This window comes from Metopolophium dirhodum, chromosome 2 (genome assembly GCF_019925205.1).
Source record: "Metopolophium dirhodum isolate CAU chromosome 2, ASM1992520v1, whole genome shotgun sequence".
Lineage (NCBI taxonomy): Eukaryota > Metazoa > Arthropoda > Insecta > Hemiptera > Aphididae > Metopolophium > Metopolophium dirhodum.
This window is the reverse complement of record NC_083561.1, coordinates 8,871,058-8,894,002: the sequence shown is the minus strand read 5'-3', so window position 1 is coordinate 8,894,002 and position 22,945 is coordinate 8,871,058. Positions and strand designations below refer to the sequence as shown.

At 28.5% G+C, this 22,945-nt stretch overlaps 2 protein-coding genes across 8 annotated transcripts; one reads left to right on the top strand and one right to left on the bottom strand.

Annotated features, from left to right (window-relative positions):
• Positions 1-45: 45 nt before the first annotated feature.
• On the bottom strand, positions 46-13,435 carry LOC132939768 (serine/threonine-protein kinase 10). 6 transcript variants are annotated; one of them, XM_061007127.1, is made up of 18 exons: positions 12,961-13,435; positions 9,984-10,233; positions 9,357-9,521; positions 9,099-9,297; positions 8,690-9,039; positions 8,523-8,627; positions 8,024-8,114; positions 7,081-7,235; positions 5,788-6,391; positions 5,521-5,696; positions 5,175-5,459; positions 4,824-5,102; positions 3,792-4,226; positions 3,462-3,725; positions 3,147-3,260; positions 2,731-3,088; positions 2,563-2,666; positions 46-398 (listed from the first exon to the last, which is right to left on the bottom strand). In XM_061007127.1, the coding sequence occupies exons 2-18, from the start codon at positions 10,140-10,142 to the stop codon at positions 237-239; spliced, it is 4,005 nt and encodes a 1,334-aa protein (XP_060863110.1). In that variant the 5' UTR covers positions 10,143-10,233; positions 12,961-13,435; the 3' UTR covers positions 46-236. The 6 variants fall into 6 exon arrangements, with proteins under 6 accessions (XP_060863110.1, XP_060863105.1, XP_060863109.1 ...); XM_061007122.1 differs by lacking the exon at positions 46-398 and adding an exon at positions 813-2,249; XM_061007126.1 differs by lacking the exon at positions 46-398 and adding an exon at positions 813-2,249 and having other exon boundaries at positions 7,081-7,232.
• Positions 13,436-13,519: 84 nt separating this feature from the next.
• Positions 13,520-18,362, top strand: LOC132939769 (rho GTPase-activating protein 19). 2 transcript variants are annotated; one of them, XM_061007128.1, is made up of 10 exons: positions 13,520-14,028; positions 14,103-14,317; positions 14,377-14,540; positions 14,616-14,825; positions 14,881-15,092; positions 15,211-15,363; positions 15,436-15,654; positions 15,726-15,797; positions 17,456-17,770; positions 17,904-18,362. In XM_061007128.1, the coding sequence occupies exons 2-10, from the start codon at positions 14,187-14,189 to the stop codon at positions 18,291-18,293; spliced, it is 1,866 nt and encodes a 621-aa protein (XP_060863111.1). In that variant the 5' UTR covers positions 13,520-14,028; positions 14,103-14,186; the 3' UTR covers positions 18,294-18,362. The 2 variants fall into 2 exon arrangements, with proteins under 2 accessions (XP_060863111.1, XP_060863112.1); XM_061007129.1 differs by lacking the exon at positions 17,456-17,770.
• The last annotated feature ends 4,583 nt before the right edge of the window (positions 18,363-22,945 follow it).

The window sequence follows — 22,945 nt, the reverse complement described above, 5'->3', positions numbered from 1 at the left end:
GAATACTTGCATTAATCAACAAAAAAAATTGTAGCATATAAACTCTTTAAAAAAGTATCTATAAATATTATATATTTAAACTTCATCGTGTATACAAAACTTAATATTTTTAAGAATAATGAAATATACATTGTATTATAATAGCAACAGGGGATGAGGGCAATGTTGGCACATATGGCTAAAAAAAATTCAACAAAAAAATAAATATATAGTACATAAAGGTATGTACAGAAGAGTCAATCTGCTGACATAGATGATAGACTACTGCGAGTAGAGCTTCTGTGATGATAAGAACGATGATGAGAAGGTGGGCTAGTATTAATTGGCAACATATTGTTTGCCGGCCCAAATATTGCTTCTTGTTCTTCCAACTGTATAGCAAACTGTTCTTCAAGTTTCTGAAATTTAATTTGTTAGTGTAGTAAAATGATTTATATTGATATGTTTATACCTCCTACACTAAGCCTATAATAGGCAGAAGAAAGTACTCATACACAGATAATAAAATTTAATCTGATTCATAATGCAAGATTCAACATTGTAGGCTTTCAACAGATATTAAATTTATATTATCATTCATGCTAAATATTTTATGTATATATATTATATAAACTTTTTTTTTTTTTTGATATATGAGATTCAAATCAATACAAAATAAAAAATTATTTCTTGGCAATAAATATTAAAACATGCATTAATAGCTTAAAATTAAATTAAAAACAAATTAATATACAGTTACTTACATAAAATTTTTATTGCAGCAGCACTCGAGAATAAGCAAGGATAAAAGGATGCAAAATAAATTAAGCGTGTTTTCATTCAATTTGTTGTGTTATTACATGAGTTATAATAACTTTAATATATAAAATATTGGAAGTCAGTTAGTATCATTGTTTAAAAATTAATACAAAATATAGAATTGTAGTATACAATAAAAAATTATATCAAAAAAAGCTTGAAATTGATATTCTATAACCATTAAATAAGCATAATCAGTGCAATTAAATAACAATAAATGCAATAGTGTTTCAAATGAATAATTTATGAATTGAAAACTAAGCAATGTTTTGTTCCTTGTCATGCTTACATTTAAATTTAAGTATCTTCTACTTTTTTCATATTTCCTATAGGTATTTTGGTGATTAACTACTTTGTAATTTGATTTTAAATAATTTGCAATAATAAAAAAAGGGCATTTCACATCAGTCTTTAAATTTTGATTTAGAAAATTCTCCAATTAAGTGATGAAAAAAATATACAACGATACATACATAATATAATATTTCAATAATACCAAGCATTGAATATAATTGTATAGATTATTATCATATTATGAATAATAAATAAAAAAAAACATTTTCTAATAATTGTTACAGAAAAACAGATAATACTATAGAAAAATCATGAACTTTCAGATAATTATATTAATGTTTGATATTATTTAACTAACTATTATTTGATGGGAAATTTGAAACTATCAATTATTGAGCCTTTTATACTTTTTACTTAAATTCAGTTCAAGTAAGAAAAGCTAAACAACTGCTAAACCATTGAGATACATTTTTGTGTTATAAAATTAAAATAATATTTACAAAATAATAAATTAGAAACAAATAATTTTAACAAAAATATTAAGTATTTATAAGAAAATCTATTTTATACATTTAAAATAAAATGTATATTGTTTTACATAAATTAATTAAAATATATATGACATCTGCTAATGTTATATAATTATTCAATTTCTATATAGCACTTTACATTTGTACAACACATAGTCCACACAAATAAACTCTATCCAAAATGAAATATATATTTTATAATTTATATTTTAAGGACAATGTTTGTTAAAATAAATCTATTTTAAATTAAATATTACTTAATATATGGAATAACATAAACCAGGTTAGGAACACACTATCCATTAACCAAATGATGACATGTAAACCATTTGGAATAGTACTATAATGTTTGTTCAAATGCCATCTTTTAGTTAGAGCTCATTCAGTATACAAAAATGTTTACATTGTGGATTGGTTCGAATGATTAGGAAATTGATTGGCACATCGCCTAGGGAGAAATCCTGAGCCAGGAGAACGAAATGAAGAACTGGACAATCGAGGAGAAGAGAGAAGTGATGAAAACGAATATTCTCGTCTGAGCAACGTGTTGCCAGGGGATGAAGGCAATGAATAGCGACTGTTCCATGAATTCCCTTTGGCTTGTCTCGCCAACTCCATCTCAAGGTTCTGATAAAAAATATAAACTATTGGTGGATGTTTAAATGTAATTTTCTAGCTACACTACCCTTTTTCTATAATGTGTTAAAAATAATAGTTATTTACAAGTGTTAAGATAATTTAATAAGCTGACTGACATATTAAGAGAAGAACTTTCATGAAAATTTAAATAATTACAATAAATTACTAGTTATTAATTAGATAATTCAAACTCAAGACACTACATCCATTAGCATTACAAAATACAATTATATTTTATAAAATTACTAACTTTTTTTGTACATAAATGATATATACAACTGTAATACTTTCACAAAATTACCTGTTTCCTAGGTTTGAGATGAGCTTTCCATTCTCTCAACTCACGAGCATACAACTCTTCTTGCTCTTTCAACTTAGTTGTTTCATGCTCCATCAACATTTTACCTATTGTGAAAAATTAAATTATTATAATTTACATAATTTAAAAGAAAAATTATTAAAGTAGTACGTTTTTCATTCTGAAGCTGTTCAAGCTCTCTAATAGTGGTGTCATTTGCGATTCTAAGCTCTTCAAGCTGTCGCTGCTGCTTCATTTCAAACGCAAGCGTCTCATTACGATATCTTTTTTTCTCATTTTCTTGAAATTTTTTAAGCCGGTTACGTTCATACTCCGTATCTGGATTTGGATTAGTTGCCATACTTATTCTTAAAGATTCACGGAACATCATCTCTCGTGCTTTCATTTCAGAGCGAATACGTTTAGGCAAAGATCGTTTTTCAACACCCTGTCGTTTTTGCATTTCTTCATCCTTACGTATATTCATACGTTTCATCTGTTCCAATTCTTTTTCATGTCTTATTAACATCTAAAAGAAAACAAATCATTAATTATAGAAATTAAATATAAGTACATTATTAATGTACTTGATGCCTCTGCAAGAAAAAACCATCTTTAAGCTGTCTTTTAGCTAACTGTTGTTTTTCATGTATTTGCCGTTCTTCCATCTCCCACAAAGCTGCTTCTCTAGCTCGCATTAACTATTATGTTATAAAAATAAAACAAACTATTAATAGTATTATATTTATATTTTTTTATTAAATAATAAATATATAATAAATAATAATAATAAAATGGAAAACATATAATATAAAAATAATAAATAGAAACGTGTTTCAAATATCCGTAATTAAAATAGATACAACATAACATTTCTAAATACATTTACACACAGTTTATACCTGTTGTTTCTGTTGTAAATATTGACGTTCCATAAGCGCAATTTTCTCCTGATGAGCATCACTCAGTCTACTCAAGGAACTTTCATGATTTTCATTTAGTTTCTCAAGGAATAATTTTTCTCTCTCCTCATGTTCAGTCTCTAACTTCTCTTTTTTATCCTTAAATAAATTTTTCCGCCTTTCTTTAGGCTTTAAATCTACTTCTTGCTTTAATAGTCGTAACTCTTGTTTTAGACCTTCTCTGAATTCTTTTAATTCTCGCTCCTAAATTAATAATATTAAATAAATAACAAAAGTGAATACAAATTTTTATTTTAATATTATTATTACTTGTTCTAAGCGAATTTTTTTAGAAGTCATTCTTAAATCTGCCTCTTGCTGGGTTTCAGCTTTCTCCACAGCTTGACGTTGTTGCTTGACCATTGTATCTAAATCAGCTTCATAATGTTTAATTAATGTCATTCTTTCCTGCTCAAACTTTTTATCTTGTTGCTCTTTAGATATGACTGCTTTAAATGATAAATCTTGAAACTGTTTTTGCTCTTGTTTTTGCAACATTTTTAGTTCTCTTAGTTCTTGTTTCCTAAATATCTGATCATTGTATCCATGACTGGAATCTTCATCACCATAAATTACTTTGCTAGTTGTTGTTGTCACAACTACACCATCTACTTCAAATTTTCTTGTTCGTTTTCTTGTCTTTTTTTTCATGTTTCTTATTTCTAGTTCTTCTTTACTTATATTTCGACTAGTCCTCTTCATTTCCTAAAAATGTTTTACACATTATTTAGTACAATAATAATTAGTTTGGTTAAAACAATTATTATGAAGTTTTTTTATTGCAGACATACACAATAAAAAAAAATAGTAAATTAAAACAGAACTGTCAGATTGTTGAGAAGGTTCCTAAACTCTTGGAAAACCTGAAAATATCAGGAATGTTGATGCCCCTTAAAAAAATACTATTCACACTATAAACAACACATTTAGTAAAAAAAAATGTTGGTTTGTACAAAATACAAGTAGTATTGATTGTGAAATTTTCTGAAATCATGCAATTTTTAAATCAAATACGTGTAACAACTGTCATGTTTTCAGATAGAAAAGATCAATTTTTTATGATAATGATAATTAATGTTAAAAGAAAAATTCTTTGAAGATACTTAACAATTATTAGACATTGTTCTAAAGTTAAAATATTAAAAATAGCTAATTTAGAGCTAATTTATATTTTTACTCTTTAATTATTAAAAATAACAAAGTAAAATTAACTTTTATTAATGTAAAATTTGTAATGTTATACGTTGGTAAAACAGAGTGAACTAATGTCAGTACAATTTCTTCTTAAATTTTAATACTTACTCTGCTATACTCTGGTTTTTTACGTAAAACAACTTCATCTTCAAATTCTCGAGGAGGCAAATTATTCTCTTTATTACTACTCCGACTATCATGACTAATCGTAGTTGAAACACTCTCTGCATCTGATCTATCAAATGTACGTGTACTGGCAGCTGAAGGTGGAGTTCGCTGGCCTCCACTACTATATACTGATCCACTATCTGAATGTGAACGAGATGTAGATCGTGTTGGTGAAACATGGTGTTTATTATTTACCACAATTCCATCAGAATGTTTTGACTAAAAAATTACATGTTATGATAAATAATATTTTTTAGTTAAGACCAATTGAATTTTTTTTTTAATAATTACCGATTTATGTACATTTGTTGAATTGTTAACGACAATGTATACTTCTGTTGGATCACTGGGTTTAACCATTGTAGCCCGTCCATTCATTTTCACTTTATTGGTATCCGTATTCACAGGTACACAAATTGGTTTAGAAACTTCAACCTCTTCTTTACTATTCCATGGACCTAATTCTTTAGCAGAAGGTTCTTCTCCTACTGTTATAACAGACACATGACTAGCATCTAATTCTTCTTCGTCAGCTTGTGACGAATTTATGACAACAACTTCATCTTTTTTCTCAATCTTGAAATAAAAAATTATTTTAAGATTACAATTGCAAGTTATTTAACCTTAGATAATATACCTGTGACTTAGTGTTTGTATCAGCAACTATAATCACTTGGGTATGTAGTCCTGGAGGATGTGTTTGAAGAACAGGTGGATGTGTGGTAGTTACAACAGTAACCTTTGAATCAATTGCGCTCAAAGATCCCACCCTTACCAAAGTACCTCCATTGATTAAATTGTCATTTTGTTCAACTAAAATTATAGAAGAAAACCAATTAATTATCTATGCCAAATCAAAACAGTAATTTTTATTTAATTTTAAATAAACCACAATTTTACTTACTATTATCTTTATTGTTTATTCGATCAGTCTCATCTTGGTTATTTTGAAGTCTCCCAGCTAATTCATTCATAACAGCAGTTGGCATCTTTCCTTTATTTTTTTCAATATTCTGATTCATTTGTAAAACCTTATCCAAAGATGGAGGAGAAGGCCTTCTTTGATTACGATTAGAAGCAGATGAACTCCGTCTTCTAGTTCTTATTTGAGAGTCTTCCGTAGAGTTTACAATTGGACCATTATTACTAGCAGCTACTGATATAGGTCTAGAGCTAGATATATCATGTTTACGTAATTGTATTGATTGAATAGATACAGAGCGGTTCTCCTCTTCACCAATATGAATAGGCTGTTTTTCTGTTTCAGAATTATTGTTAATAGAATCGTGAATTTCTGAATACTCATTATTCTTTGATTTTGGTACTTCAAGTTCTTTAAGTTCAGGCACTGATTCTTTTTCTTTTTCTTGGTTAGTATCCTGAACTTTTAATACAATTGGTAAATTCAGTGATTCTTCATTTGATACTAATTTCACAACTGAAGATGGTGGTGGCAGAGGTGGTGGTGGTGGTGCTGGACCTTTGTTTTCCGAATGTTTTTTTACCACCTATATAATCAAATAAGTTGTAATAGTTATATATAAATATAAATAAATTACAAATATTTAATTATATGCAATATTAAGTATATATTTATACAGTGGAACCATAGTATCTCAAACTCCGATATTTCAAAGAATCAGTATGTCAAATTTTTTAGTCCTGATCATCCACTCAGGTATTTTTAATTTACCTTGATAACTCGAAGTTGCGATTTGTCAAATTTTTTTTGATTCCTTAAGAGGATTTCAGCACACTATTTGTTTTCTCTCTCTCTCTGGCCCACGCGCAACATAGACAAAAACACATTTAAGCAGAATCATTTTTTCCATGTTTTTAATTAATCTTTGAATAAAATCACCCATTACAAAAAAGATAGAGAATAATATTTTTGAGGGAATGACATATCCATTTGTCTAAATATTGTCTCAAAACCACTTAAACATAATTTAAGTTTACAATATTTTTTTGTTTATTTTGAAAGTCGAATACAAAGTCAAATAACAATATTTAAATTATAAAATCAATATGTCATTCCCTCAAAAATATTATCCTCTATCTTTTTTGCAATGGGTGATTTTATTCTAAGATTACTTAAAAGCATAAAAAAATGTTGCGCGTGGGCCAGAGAGAGAAAACAAATAGTGCACTGACATCCTCTTAAGACACCAAGGTTTCACTGTAAAAGTTAACGTACATTTTTTTTAGAAGAAATGTCTTTTGACAAAATAACTGGCTCGGATTCACAAACTTCTAAGGTTTTTTCGTCCGTTTTGATTTTTTTACTATCTGATGATTCTTCGTCCATCTCTCGTTTATTTTGTATTTTTGGTTTCACTTCAGCTACAACTACTTGAACAAAATTCATATTTCAAGTATAAAATATGTTATGCAATAAAAAAATATTAACATATAAGCATTAAATTATATAATATACAGAAATTCCAGATGTCCCGTATCATCCTTAGTATTTCCATGAAAAATAAATATATTTAAATGCAGTTTTTTTTACAGTCATAAGTATGGAAATTCTGATTGAATAGCATAATATTCAATTTTTTTTTTCAAAATTTCAAAAATTATCAAAAATATTTTTTAGGCAAATAAGTTTTTTAAATTTCCAAGATATCTATTTTGTTGATCGTATTTTTTAAAACAGTTAAAAAAAAAATATTAAAATTTTATGAAAATCGCCTAAGTTAGATCTAATTATTATTTTTAATTTTAGCCGAAAAATCATTGTGATTGTAATAATTAACATGCAAATCGTATTTTGCTAGGTAACATAACTATTATTGTTAGAAATTCAAAATAATAATTAGCTCTGGGCAAACTAAGTTGGACAATTTTCATTAAATTTTAATATTTTTTTTTTTTGAACTTTTCAAAAATACAATCAACAAAATGGCTATCTTGGAAATTTAAATAACTTATTTGCCTAAAAAATGTTATGATAATTTTTGAATGAAAAACGAATATTATGCTATTCAATCAGAATTTTCATACTTATTACTGTAAAAAAACTGTCAATATATTGATTTTCCATGGGAATACTAAGGGTGATACGGGACTTCTGGGACATACTGTATAATATAATATTTAAATATAAGGTGCATATTATTTTGACATTTTGGTTTTACCTTTAGTTTCAGGTTCACTTTTAACAGACACAGTGTCATCTTCGACTGCATCCAAGTCCAGGGGAGGTAACTGAGTAGATTGTGGTGATTCCTATGAAATTATACAATATTAAGATAGCTAGTCAACATTTTACTAATCTTTTAATACTATATTAGCAATACATTATCATACAAAATTATATTTTACCTAGTGGACATGCTTAACCAAAAATAAAATATATAACTGGACTGTGCACACAAGGGTTAGTATAACTTACCACCAACCCTTTGATAGTGATTCCTGTTTTTTCTGTACTTCCTATCACGTGTAGACTACGTAAGCATGGAAATAAATATGTGAATACATTTTATTTATGTTAATGTAAATATAAATGAATGCGTACACAAGGAATCAAATCATTAGGAAATGTATTTACAATTTTATAATAAGATACACACGACAGTGCTAGACTTAAGCTAAATACATAAGAATATAAGATGTAAATAAATATTTTTTTACCTCAGGTTCTTCATCTACAACTTCTTCTTCAACCACCTCTGCCTTATATTCAAGCAATAAATCTCGGATTGGTTTTGGATCTATATTTCCATTGACAAATGGGTGCTAGAAGAAAAAATTAAAATTAATAACAAATTAATTATAAGTAGATTAACTAGTAACATTACTTTAAGAAGATCATCTGCAGTTGGCCTTTGAACTGGATCTTTTATAAGAGCATGTGCTACAAAGTCATTGAAATTTTTAGACCATTTAGATGGTTGTTCTAATTTAGGAGGATCAGATTTTTGTATTTTAAGTAATACACGCATAGGAGACATTTCATGATTTGGAGGTTCCATTTGTGCTAATTCTATAAGTGTTATCCCTAAAGACCAAATGTCTACTTTAAAATCATAAGGATTATCCCTAAAAGTTTCGCATAAAACTACTTCAGGAGCCATCCAATAAGGTGTTCCAATAAAAGTATCATGTTTCTGTAATGTTTGTTTATTCTTAGCAGAAACACCAAAATCAGCTGTAAAATATGTTAATAAATATATATTAATACATCAATAATAATATATAAAAACTTACCAATCTTAACACCAGCACTAGTTGTTAAAAGTACATTTCCAGCTTTAAGATCACGGTGTATAACTTTACATTTATGAAGAAACGCTAACCCTTCACACATATACTTGCAAACATAAGCTATTTGTTCTTCAATTAATGCACGATCCAGCTCTACCATAATTGAATCTAAAGCACCTCCATCACAATACTCAATCAGCATCTATTAAAGATATTAAAATTAGATACAAATAGAAATAATAATTTATAGCTATAATTTACCCAAAGTTTAGAATTAACAAAAAATGCTTCATATAATTGGACAATATTTGAATGTTTACATTCGGCTAAAATGTCAATTTCAATCATAAAATCAGCCAAATCATCTTCACCTTCTAAAATACACATTTTAGCAGCAGCCAACTGTCCAGTTTCTCGGTGTTGAGCCTTAATAATATATAATAATACAGAAAAAATATAACTTTTTTTTATTATAACAATTATTTATTCATAATTAATCTAATTTTACTTAATTAACCTAAAATGTCAAACAAATTGTTGTATTTAGAAAAGATTAGTTAATTTAACACCTAATAAATAATAAGTAGAAACTAAAGATTATATATTCAGTTTTACATTAAAATAATTTCTAAATAATTTTTTTCATTAGGTTCGAAAATTGAACAAAATAAAAAATGAAATACTTGTAATAGTTCTTAAATTATTATTATTTAATATACTTAATAACAATAAATAGGTAATAATGGAATATTTGAAGTGGAACAAAAGACAAAAATATACATTTTATTTTTAAGCAAAATTAAAATATAATTTGTATAATCTATTAACTAATTTAATATTTAATTCGTAATTTATATTTAATTGATACTTATCATTTAAAAAAACTACCTTGTAGACTTTGCCAAAAGCTCCATCACCAAGTTCACCAATCATTTCCCAAAAATCATCAACGTCACAATCCATATGGATGTTGTTGAATACTTTCTTCTTTTTCGCTTCATTGTTACCTAAGTGAAGCACTTTCTTGAGGCCACTCAAAAACGACATTTTAATAATGCCTTTACACAATGTCAGAATCAATCAGGATGATGTACTCGTAAGGATCGCATGACCCAACAGTTCTCAAATTTTGCATTGCCTATTAATGTATCAAAAACAAAATGTTTGTAAAATGTCTAAATAAATATTTATGCTGCATAAAATAAAAATACAATATATTTAATAAATTGGGCATATAAGTATAAACTTAACAAGTTAGTATCAAATAATGTGATTAATTTATTATGTTATTTTCATTCTGAATGTTAATGAAAAATATTGTTTATGATATAATAAATAATATGGTTTAAGCTATTAAGCTCAGGAAAAGTTCAAGGCCACTATTAGCGCAAATAGTATTAACCTGTTTTATTTGTCTGTTTAAAAATAGTCTAATCAATAGAAACAACTAAAAATAATACATCAAATACCTATACAGTACCTAGTATAAGAACATTTAATTTAATATTTAAAAATCATTAAATAATAAATATAAACATGTACAATAGGTATTAACCAGGGTAGTATACCCGTATAAAATCTATCATACGTTCAGACCGGAGTCCAGACAAAAAAACCATTGGTTAGAAACATATGTTCCTGATATTGTCGTTGACGAATATTTATATTACCGCTTATGACAGGAGATCAAAAAAATTGTTGATGACAATGTCGAAAAACACGTGTTTCCAACAAATTTTTCTTTGGTCTGGACAGGGCTTTAAACATATAATACTTAGATCAACTTGGTGAATTTTCTTAAATTTAGAATATGTAAAATAAAATAAAAACAAATTTCTTTTTTGTTATTAAAAATATTAATGTAGTAAAATATTAATTAAGATTAACTTAGTAATTAATATAACAAAATACAAATTATTAAATCACAAAGACTTGGTGAATTATACCTGATAATTGCTGTTGAGTGGAGCTATAAAAAAAACTTTTATACAGTATGTTTCCAAACTAAGTAGTTTTATACTGTAGAACTGTACATATAATACGTTTTTATACTTTACTGTATTATACATTCCAACCATGGTTTTAACTGAGATTTACATGTTATCATTAAAAAAAAAGTTTATCCATCACAGTATGATTGAATATTTTATTATAGAAATATAGGTTGTGTTTTAATATTTTAATAAACAACGATTGATGTAAGTTATGTAGCAGTATCGTAATATATTACTATAACGCAGAAGTACCCACTCTCATAAAAATTATTGAAAAGGTAAGATCAAGAATAACCGATCGATCAACCAAATCTAAACTCACAAAATTATCCAATCTATTATTCCAAACGCTACTTCAATCAAAAAAAAATGTAGACTGCTGGCCCTTATCACTGCACATCAACATTAAACACATTATCACCAAACGTCATATATAAGCCCAGACCAGAAAAAATACTATGCTCCCGGATTCACTCTCAGCAGCACTCAACCAGGACTCCAACTCAATTGCGGCCTCAATCAAATTCATCATCGCCATCAATCTTCTCAACATGATTTAACATTACTCTCTTTTTGTATTTTCAACTAGTATTTAAGTTTACCATTATTATTATAATTTGTACATAATTATTAAATCTAACACCCAAAGCCAGTGTCGCCGCGAGTTAAATCAATAAAAAAATATTATTATTAACATAGTTAGGTAGGTTAAGTTAATCATTGTTTGTACACAATATCTTAGATTTAAGTAGGTATTGTTGAAATGATAATAACAATCAGTAAGGCAGCTAGTGTAATACATTATACAGACAACTTAACATCACACATTAGAACAAAATTGATTCTCAAGGTCTAAAGCCTACCTACCCAGCATAAATTCTTTAAAAATGTATATATACATATATCACTTACCTACTAACATAAATCAGAGATATGTAGAAGAGATAACAACATACATTTTGAATAAAATATGCGAGTATTAGATATTATGCATATAAAATATGTAACTGATCAATAAGTGTGAGAAATATAGAAAGAATCAGGTACCAACAATAAAATAAACATAAATAATTTACTTATAACCATAATTTCATATTAGTCAAAAGAAATTCCATAATTTACCCATGTAGGTTTAAGGAAAAACAAGTTATCATGAATGACTGCTAATACATATTTGTCTTATACACATGGTGATAGAAACTAAATTAGTGAGAATAAAATATCTGGTTTTATTCCTATACACGCAACAGTGTAAACATACTCGACACCAGACTTAACTTGCAAATTGCAATAGGTATTACCATAAACACTGGACAACATGTATAGAAATAAAAATTTCTCACCTGCAACTGGAAGACGAAGAAAATCAAAATCAAATAAGTTTTGCGATTAACACGATCAATATTCAGCACACATTCAATTCACATAATGTACATAAATCATTCAAAAAAGAAACACACACAACGCGAGTAATACATAAAAAAAAACCACTACACAAATGAGTAATGACACATATCTTCTTATCTCTGTTACATTTACATTGGTCGTAATTAATATTATTATTATTAGATAGAATGACGAAGTACGTAATAAGTACCTGGGTGGTTTATCGCACCTGTTTATTGGAAACGTAGATAACGTCGTTTTCGAATGATTTGATTATTAAAAAATTAAAATATACGAAAATTGTTATTGTTATGAATTATTATAGACATTATGATTATGATTGTAACTATAGACGTGTAAATCGTTGATCGCCGGGAATACTCGTCGCAATAACGCAGCAAAAATAATAACAACCGTAGAAAAAAATCAAATTATGTAAAAAAAATATCACAAAAACGCGACTAAAATATTATATTTGTCCTCACCACGCCTGGACGACGGTGCCTGTAAAAAATGACGTCAACAAGGTGAACGCGGCTTTCTGTGGGATGAGATTTCAGCAGTACCGGACGTCCTTGACCATGTTTTATTGGAAATCTCCGTTCGAGATTTGTGGCGGCCCCGTCGACTGTTTTTTTTTTCTATTCCGCCCAGACGCGCGACGACGACGGATCGGCGGCTGCTGCAGTGCTACGACACACTGGTCGTCCAAGTGATGTACGTGTGGGTAGGAATTTGGCCTCCGGGGGTGCACGGTCGTCTGGTCGAAATGCCGAGCAGGACGTCCGGAAAATAGTACTTGGGAGCTTTTTAGGGGATTATCATTTATCACGCGGCCGGACCCGCCGGAGGAGTTGCGGGCAACGTGTTACAAGCGGCGGGAGTCACGGAGGACATGTCGTTGGGCCGAAGACGTGCGGCGTTGACGGCACGCACAACGTATTTATAGTAAACGCTCGTAAGGCGGTGGGCCTCGACTGTTGAGGAAAAATAAAAAACGAAACCCGAAAAACACGACTTTTAGGGAAAATAAAAATAATTATTGAAAAACAATAATAATAATAATAATAATAATAAGAATGATATTTAATAGACGTCCAGCAGAGAACAGTGTGGCCAGACGACGGGAACACTACGGTCGCATCGTGATCCCGCACTGCGTCCCTGCGAACACGATATTATCCGTTCCTACCTTCCGGTTTAGTAGTTGTAAAAAACGAAAACATTAAAATAAAAACCGTTATAATTATTAATTTTATAAAAAATATTAAAGCTGTTCATTTGTTCAACACTTCTACTGTTCAAGTAAATACAGAATAATAATAAAATTAAGTGTTTTGAAAAATATATGATTCTTGATTATGTTACTCGTTTACTTTTTTGGCTGTGTGTATCATTGATTTGTATATTTTTTATAACTCTAAAAATGTTTTAGTTACTTTTTTTTCAATTCGATATTACATATTATTATTTACATCATAATATCGTTGTTTACTACTCAGGAATTCATAATGATTACGACACTTTGTCCATTGAAAGTTTTGGATTTTCTGGTATTTAAATTAAATATTATATTATTTTATGTTTCCATAGTCAACTAACAATATATTCTTATTCTCCTGTTTAGATTAAGCAAAATAAATATAGGTAGGTACTGCTAATGATTTTATAATTTCACATCTATTTTTTAAAATCCTACAATTAAATCAAAATGGCAATGGAATTGTTGGATATGAATGAAGATTGGAAACTAGCTAATAAACTTAGAATAGAAGATTCTGAACAATTTTACACTTTGGTTCGAATGCATTTGTCATTTATACTGGAATCTAACATTAAAGAGTGAGTTAAACATTCAGTTTTTCTATTTTGCATTTGTTCTTATTCTTTTTAATATCCAGAGGGGATTGTTCAGTTGAAGAAAAATCAAAAATCAAACCTATTAAATGGTCTTTTATGAAAAAAGACAAATGTTCCGTGAAAGGCGTTATGGATGGAGCACCAATTACTCAAGAAGGAATTTGTCAAGTATATCAACTTATTGATTTCTTGTCTCAAGAAGAAAGTATGTACCTATATTTTGTTTTGTACATATACTTACTAAAATATTAGTAATGCAACCTAAAATAAATATTTTTAGATGTCATGCAAGAAGGTATATTTCGTAGAAATGGTTCAATCACCCGACAACAAGAACTGAAAGCACTTTTAAACCAAGGGCAAACATTAGATTTATACAACGGACAGTTTACTGTGCATGATTGTGCAACTGTTTTGAAATCGTTTTTAGCTGAACAACCTGAACCAATAATGACAGAAGCATTTTATCCAGCATATTGTCAAATATCAGGTATCCTTATTCAAAATTTTGACAATATCAAACATATATCATGATTATATTTCAGAATTCTGTCAGAAAATGGAGATTAACAATAACAGTCAACGTTTACTGAGAGCGCTACAACTTTTGTTGTTGTTATTACCATTTGATAATTTGGTTTTATTAAAAGATATCATAAAATTACTTCACTTCACTGCTTTACATTCAGACAAGAACAGAATGCCACCAGACAATTTAGCAACATTATTTACTGGTCACTTAATTGTTCCAAGAAAGGTATATAAATAACTACCTAATTATATAATTGTATATACATCTGCATATATTGTTATCAAAAATATGTAAATAAATTAAGTTAAAATTAATCTGTATAATGTATATTTATAATATATAGTTACCAGCAGAAGAACTTTATCAGATAACTCAAAATCTATCACATATTGTCATTTATATGATTAAATTAGGATTTGACTTATTCAAAATCCCACCAAATTTATCTGTAGATATAAGAGCTTATTGGTCCAAAAAAACTTTACAACCTGTTAAGGTATAACATTGTTTTATTTTTTTAATATTTTGTGTATAAATAAATCTAAAAAATTATACAATACATCAATAGGAGGAAGGTACAGTTGCTACAACAGTGTTTTCATTCACTGATCGTACAACTACCACTAAAGAAAATGAAGAAAATCCAACAGTTAAAGCATTGGCTGAATTATATGCTCATGTACATAATCTACCAGAATCTGCAGAAAAGCGTAGAATGTTTATTAAACGTGTTAGCAATCACAATTCTGTTATTACACCAAATAGAAGTCTTACAAATTCTATCAAAGTATGTAATTTTAATGCCATACTCTGAATATTTGATAATATTATATAATTTTATTGTATTTTGTATTTTAGAAACACATTTTTAAAAAAGGATCAAAGTTTAAACAAGGTTCAATGAAGTCTGCAGAACGACAGCAACTAAAAGTAATAAGTCACATATTATTATTGTATTGTAAAAATAATTATTTAATATCTATCCACATAACATAATAACTAATAACTAATAACTAACAAAATATATTTATATGAAATCAAAATTTAAACCAAAAAATTAAAGCTAACTTGGTGTTAATAGAAATTTATAAATGAAATTATTAAGTGTTAATTTATTAGAACATATTAAACTATAATTAAAAAGAAAAACATAATTTTTTATCAAAAAATCTTCAATGTTCATACTCTTCTCTACATCTAAATTATTTTTTAAGCAACTAAAAAAATTTATTTTAAATTTAAAACAACTATAAAGATACTTATCCAACATGTATAACAGTAACAACAATATTGGCTATTATTATTTGTATGATTTGATAAACCTCACCTTACTGGTATAAATATTTGAAAAATGATACCATACATTTATTTATTTTTCATTTATTATAAAAGCTAGTTATTTCAAAAATTAATTTATTCAATATGGTCCAGTTTAATATAAAAATTATAAAATTGAAAATTAATTTTTATTTTGCATAAAATGTATGTACTTCTTCTTAAAGTAAAACTGATATTAAATTGGTTTAATTTTGTTTTTCTATATTCTAACTTTTCTGGATTACAATTAGGTATATATTTCATATTTACTTTTAAATAATTCATTAAACTACATATTCACGAACTTCCTACACTGGGAGGTATCTTCACTGTATGTATTATTATTATATCTATTAAGTTAAATGTTCTATAATTGTAACAGATTGTCTAATAAGAAATTATGTTAAAAAAAAATTAAAACTAATTCGTTAAATTATACATTTTAACTATTATTGTTGTATTAATCAACATATTTAAAGTTTATAGACAAAACATAATACAGTGAAACTTCCATATAACGAAGTCGAATAAGCAGCAAAAAAAATTCGTTATATAGAGGAATTCGTTAAATAGAATTACGTATTTTTTTCAACTTTTTTTTTATTATTTTTTTTATTATGTATATTGTATGTATGTAAAAACAACATCAAACATCATATTACAGCTTAATTAATTTTTAACCTTAAATATAATTTAAAAGAAATAATCAGTAATAGTTTTGTTTGCTTATTATTTTTGAAAATTGTCCTTCTTTCGTAAAAAGTTTCTATATCGTCAAGTCTTCAAAAAATACTTCTCCAAGTTTCCGTTACCTTAGAAATACAATCTCGCAGAGTGATTGTTGTTCTCTGTTCAAGAACTATGACATAAACTATCAATTTGATAGTGACAACATTTACAAAAACTGGTTTTTATCGAATAATTATTTCGTTATATAGAAACATCAGATTCGTTATTTGGAGATAAATTTACGTGTAATTAACAATGAAGGTCATAGTTCTTAAAAATATTTCGTTAAACAGAAAATTTCGTTAAATGGAAGTTCGTTATATGGAAGTTTCACTGTATATAATTTATATTATTAAACGTAATAAAAAATTTTAATTGCTTAATTCAAAAAGTTTCGATACCGTGTACGTATAAAAAAAAATCCAAATTAAAATTATCAATGTTATTTACTAATGGTGCTTTATGTGTTGTGCTATTCCTATTTCTTAAAATTGCATGTAAATACTAATCTTTGCATGTTGTGTCCATTGGTATGTGCTCAGCTTGCAGAAGAAAAAACCAAACCATCCACAGCTACTTCTTCAGATAAAGAAAATAAGGATGATTCATTTAAAATTAAGAAAAATGGCACAAAAAAATTACCAATTAAAGAAATTAAATACTCAAAGATTGAAGACCATTGTTCACCCAAACTGGATCTTGATACACCAGTTGATTGTTTTTCTACGCCCAATGTTGTTAAACGTATTAAACGTTGTACTAGTACTCCATCAGCAGTTACGCCACATCAGCAACATCCTAATGACGATATGTCTCCCATTACGCAGTCAGCTCAGAAAATGACCAAATCTATGCAGGTACTCAAGAAGTTTTTATATGCACAAATACCAATGTATGCTTTTTAAAATTAACCGCTACTAAATTGTGTAAAGTTATATTTATTCATATTGTATAAATCAATTTAAATTTACTACACAATACTTTTTTCAGGAAACCATGATGACACCGAGAAGTCGTAAACCTGTAGTAGCTTTGTCAAACTCAAACATACATAAAATGAAACCTTGTAACAGTGATTCAAGTATTTCAAATTTGCCAAGCCGACAGAGTCTAAACTCTGTATCATCTAATCCCTACTATTTAATGACTTCCGGAGATTCGCTCTCCAGTTCATTTCGAGATTATTTATTCAGTCAAAGTGTACTGACTGCTAGTCCAGTAGATCTCAGTTTTGGTGATACCAGTGCGTCATCCACACAGTCGTTACTTTCAGATTTGGAGGATGGCCAATTACAATTCTCTAAATGTACCTCGTCCACGGAAAGTTTACCGAAAAGAAAACGATTAACAAGTGAAAACTTTAATGAAACATTGCTGTGAGATAATTTTATACATATTACCTATGTTAAATTGTTTTTATTTATATATAATTAGAAAATGTGTATTTTCTTAATTTTTGTGTCTTCCATGTATATAATTAAAAAAAGATTCTTTCAAAAACTAAAACTAAATTTACTATTGAACTCTGCTACAAAAGTATGTATTCTATATGAATTTGTTTGATCATTGAGTATGGTGCTTTGATTTATCAACAATTAAAAGTAAAAATGGGTGGGCAAGTGGATGTCACTTTGCTGTACAGTAGGTTACAAGTGAGTCACTGTAATGGATGGTATTAAATTTGAATTCAATGATATATCAATATATCATTGTATATGAATAACGATTCTGAGCGAAGACTGTATATCAACCCATAATATTACTATAGGTAGGCATATCTTATGATATTATCGTAACTTGTAAGTAAAGTAATTAATTTTAGTATTGGGCATTAGTATTTACTACAAATCTGGCAGATATGTTTTTTTTTCGGATTAAGCGAAATTGAGCAAAATAAAGTGAAATCCAGATTAAGTTTTGTGCGATTTTATCGATAGTATTTTATTTGGTTCCAATAATTTTGACCACGCATATTATTAAAGAATACTATAGTTTTTGTATTGAATAAATTATTAAAAGGTTGCAAGACAAAAGCAACCTGCTGTAGAAAACAAAAGAAAAAGATATAAAAAAAGTTTTTACGTAGAATAAAATATAATGTTAATACTATTGATTTGAAGTAATTTGATCTATTTACTAAACGTGTAAGACGAACCATTTCCCGAACATATGGCGCATATATTATCATATATTATAATAAGTCACGTCTTTTTCTTTCCGGCAGCTGCGCACTTGTCTGCGGGCGACCTTATGTAAAATATACGAAAAATAATATATGTACCGATCTATATAATCATATATTCTCAATTTTTATCAAAAACTAATTTATATACCAATAACCAATGAGTATACACAAGTATACTACTATGCTAGTATACTCAATGAATGATTTAATGATTATACTTAATACTTATACATGCTTATACACAATTATTATAGACACATCACGTCAAGGCTGGGCAAGTTAATGAATTTTTTAACTCAGTTAAGTTAAGTTAATATGCATCAATAACAAAAAGTTAAAAGTTAAAAGTTAATTTAACTATAGATTAACTCAGTTAAGTTAAAAGTTAATACACAATTTTTGTTAACTTTTTATTAAGTTAAAAAAAAGTTAATTTGTTTATACAACGCTAGCGTACTTAATTTTTTTCCAACCCAAAACTAAATTATAGGATAAAGGGTTAATACTTCATACACTATTTCCATATAAGTTAGATTCTAATGATATACATTTTTAACTTTAAACAATTTACGATACATATTTTTTGACATGAAAACAAAATAGTGAAATATTATAAAATTAAAAACAAAATGAATTAACTTAACTTATTTCTTAAAATTAAAAATCAACTCATTAATTTCACGTTAATTAAGAAAGAAATTTAGTAAGTTAACAGTTAAGTTAATGAAAAGCCAAAAGTAACTAGTTAAGTGAAAAAGTTAAAATAAAATTAACTTTTTAACTTAACTTTAACTTTTTAACTCGTTAATGCCCAGCCTTGCATCACGTAGACGCTTTATTCATATAATTATGTTATATACCTACGTGCTACGAAAATGTATTACACTTTCCACTCTGTAAGACGTACCATCTATTGTCAGTGTTCGGATTAGATTAGTACTTTTTTATCTAGATAAAAAAAAATATACAACTATTTTTTAAATGGTTTTAAATTTAGGTATATTTTAGTTGGGCACTAGAAACATAATAATAATGATATAAATAAAAATAATTACATTATTATTATTATAAACCATAAACTTTGTTTGAGAATCTGTATAAATATTTAAAAATGCGTTTGTACAATTTTGTCATTTTTATCAATAAAAATTTATCTAGATGAATTTATTTAGATTAGTAAAAAAAATATCTAAGATGAACGTTTAGATACCTTGTAACTATTTATCTAGATAAGATAGAAGATGAACAAATAATTATCTAGATATTCATCTAGATAAGTTCGAACACTGCAGGGCTGTTATGCCTATAATTATATTATTGTACAACTGTCAAAACACACATACCGTCGAAAAGTGATTTCCAAGTAAGTACAGTAAAACATACCCGTTACAAGATTTGTTCGGATTACGATAATACAACTTAAGTCTATAATTATACAGTTGTTCAATCTGTAAAAATTGATTTATACACTTAACAATACGAAAAAAACAACAGTAGTTTTTTGTGTTCACAAAATAAATGAAATAATTAATTATATTGAATATAATTTCAAAAACAGAAACAATTTTGGAAACAGTTGCTGTTGTTATACAATTTGATATAATATGTTAAAAAAAAAAAAGTAGAGCAAAAAAGAAAAAACTGAAATTTATTAAGTGAATAATATTTGAGATAAGTAAAGGAAATTAAACAGGAAAAAAAATACAACAGACAGGAGACACAATAAACTAGGAGGGGAGGATACGAGATGGCGAATTGGTGCGGATATGCAATGTTGTGGCCACTGGTCACCTCTGCACGTTCCAACGACCGGTCCCCACGGGTTGACGGGTGTCACGGGCGCGTTTGATCGGACGCGTGACGACCTTGCCCAGCTGGCGAGGCCAGACCGAGACGGCCGCGGGAGCGACTACGGTTGACGGTGATGACTGACGACGAACGGCGAAGACCAATATAGACAAACCACACGCGGACAGAGTGAACAGAGATTTTGTGCTGCGGAATCGGTAAAGACGCGGCCGATGTGGAATTACCCCGGGATGAAAAGGGGAGAGTCATCGACTCTGAAATTTGGTGAGCATTTTCTCACCAAAATGTCAAGTAAAATTTGTATTTCATTATGGGGCCCCTTAAAAACTGATCCTTGGGCCTTTGGTGTGCCAGGCCGACACTGCCATCTACCACAGTTAAATCCTTGGCCGGCTGCTCAATGTCTGCATATAATATGTATTCTGCAGCTGGCATCACTACGTCGCCGAGCGGTCCGCCCTCGGACGTCGGAGTGGGATCGACAGGCCCCAACTCCGAGGACGGCGCGTCGCCACCCGACTGCGCATAACTGTAGGCTGATAAAATGGATTCGTCCTGAACTACCGATGAATCATCGTTTTCTTGGACAGTGTAGCCGAGTTGTGCTGTCTCGGGTATCTGAGATCCAGGCTCAGACTGCGAGAGACAACGCATCGCTGCTCGGCAATATATCACTGTGCAAGAAAATTAACTCCTCAAAATGTTCTTCGTTTTCGTCATCCTTTCCGGTTGCGTCGTCCAAAATCGAAGTGGTTTCTCCGGGCTAAATATAAGTCTTCCAACACAGAGACCGATCAATTCGAAAATCTCCCAGGCGACGACGTGTACGGTGTACCTATGGGCTATAATAATATATTATTAGTACGTTCATCATTCATCGGCCCGCAGCATTAAATTTTCGAGCACGTTAATTTTTCTAAAGACCATTACTATTATTGATATAGTATAGGTAGGTACCTAATATTCTGGTACTGTATTACGATATGTATTATTCTGTGAATCGATTTATACTTTTAGGCTTAGCCGCTCAGAATCTTAAAGTTTGTTTGTTAGGTAACATAAATAACATATAACTGGTAATATTACATTTGTGTCACCTTTTTAACTTAATCCTAATTGAATATTATATATCAAAAGAAAAAAAAAACGGTGACAAAGGATTTTTAATATTTTTCAAATGTCATTGTAACAGTATAATAGGAGCCTTGTCTTAAATTTACGAGTTTTTTTACTTAACAAATAAAGTTTTATTGCCATTCATAAAAAAAAAAACTAAAATAATTGGAAATTGAAAATGTCCGTAAACAGCTCAAAACAAATCAAAATATTTTGAAAATTTTATGATGTATAGAAATTGCTAATACAAATATTCAGTCAAAATGTCATGTATCTACATTTGTTTTAAAGTTACACCAAAAACCAAAATTGATTTTGCGTAAAAATTCCCGTTTTCCCTTAATTTTTATTTTGTTTATCACGGCGCTTTTGAAAATTACTGGGAATTTAAAATTTTGACCTTCCCAATTCACCAACGATTTTCACTTTTCCATCGAACAAGATACTGAAGTTAAAAATCAAAGCAATATTTCGACTACTGATCGTGTACACAGATACAAAAAAAAATTAAAAAATTAAAATATAAAAATACACACATCATTGTAAAATCAATACATTCATTGTTCCACTCAGGATCTAAAATATTAAAGTTATCAAAATATATGACAACTTTTTAATTACTCTTTTAGAATAACCTTTTTTGGGAATAATATAAAAATGTGGGAAAGTCTATTTCAATAAGACTTGAAGGAAAATTCAAATCTGTTTTCAGAATAATAATTATCGTTTCACTATATCAATCGTTACGTTTGGCAAAGAACACGTCTAAATCCTATGTCACGCTATGTAACTCTAAGTATGACGCAAAGACAGAAAATCACTCTGAGTGGAATCCCCTTAATTCCTCGACATTTACAGTGCTAACGCAAAACTTCGAGGGTTTCATATCATGTAAAGGTAAGCTACTATTGCTACTTTATGG

What these genes read in the sequence shown, in the direction of transcription:
- LOC132939769 (XM_061007128.1), top strand. Translation starts at nt 14,187, where the DNA reads ATGGCAATGGAATTGTTGGATATGAATGAAGATTGGAAACTAGCTAAT. An exon ending in CTGGAATCTAACATTAAAGA is followed by an intron (nt 14,318 to 14,376) that starts GTGAGTTAAACA and finishes TTTAATATCCAG; the next exon opens with AGGGGATTGTTCAGTTGAAG. An exon ending in TTTCTTGTCTCAAGAAGAAA is followed by an intron (nt 14,541 to 14,615) that starts GTATGTACCTAT and finishes AAATATTTTTAG; the next exon opens with ATGTCATGCAAGAAGGTATA.
- LOC132939768 (XM_061007122.1), bottom strand. Translation starts at nt 10,142, where the DNA reads ATGTCGTTTTTGAGTGGCCTCAAGAAAGTGCTTCACTTAGGTAACAAT. An exon ending in AAAAACCAGAGTATAGCAGA is followed by an intron (nt 4,227 to 4,823) that starts GTAAGTATTAAA and finishes AAACATTTTTAG; the next exon opens with GAAATGAAGAGGACTAGTCG. An exon ending in TTTTCTTGCAGAGGCATCAA is followed by an intron (nt 3,089 to 3,146) that starts GTACATTAATAA and finishes GTTTTCTTTTAG; the next exon opens with ATGTTAATAAGACATGAAAA.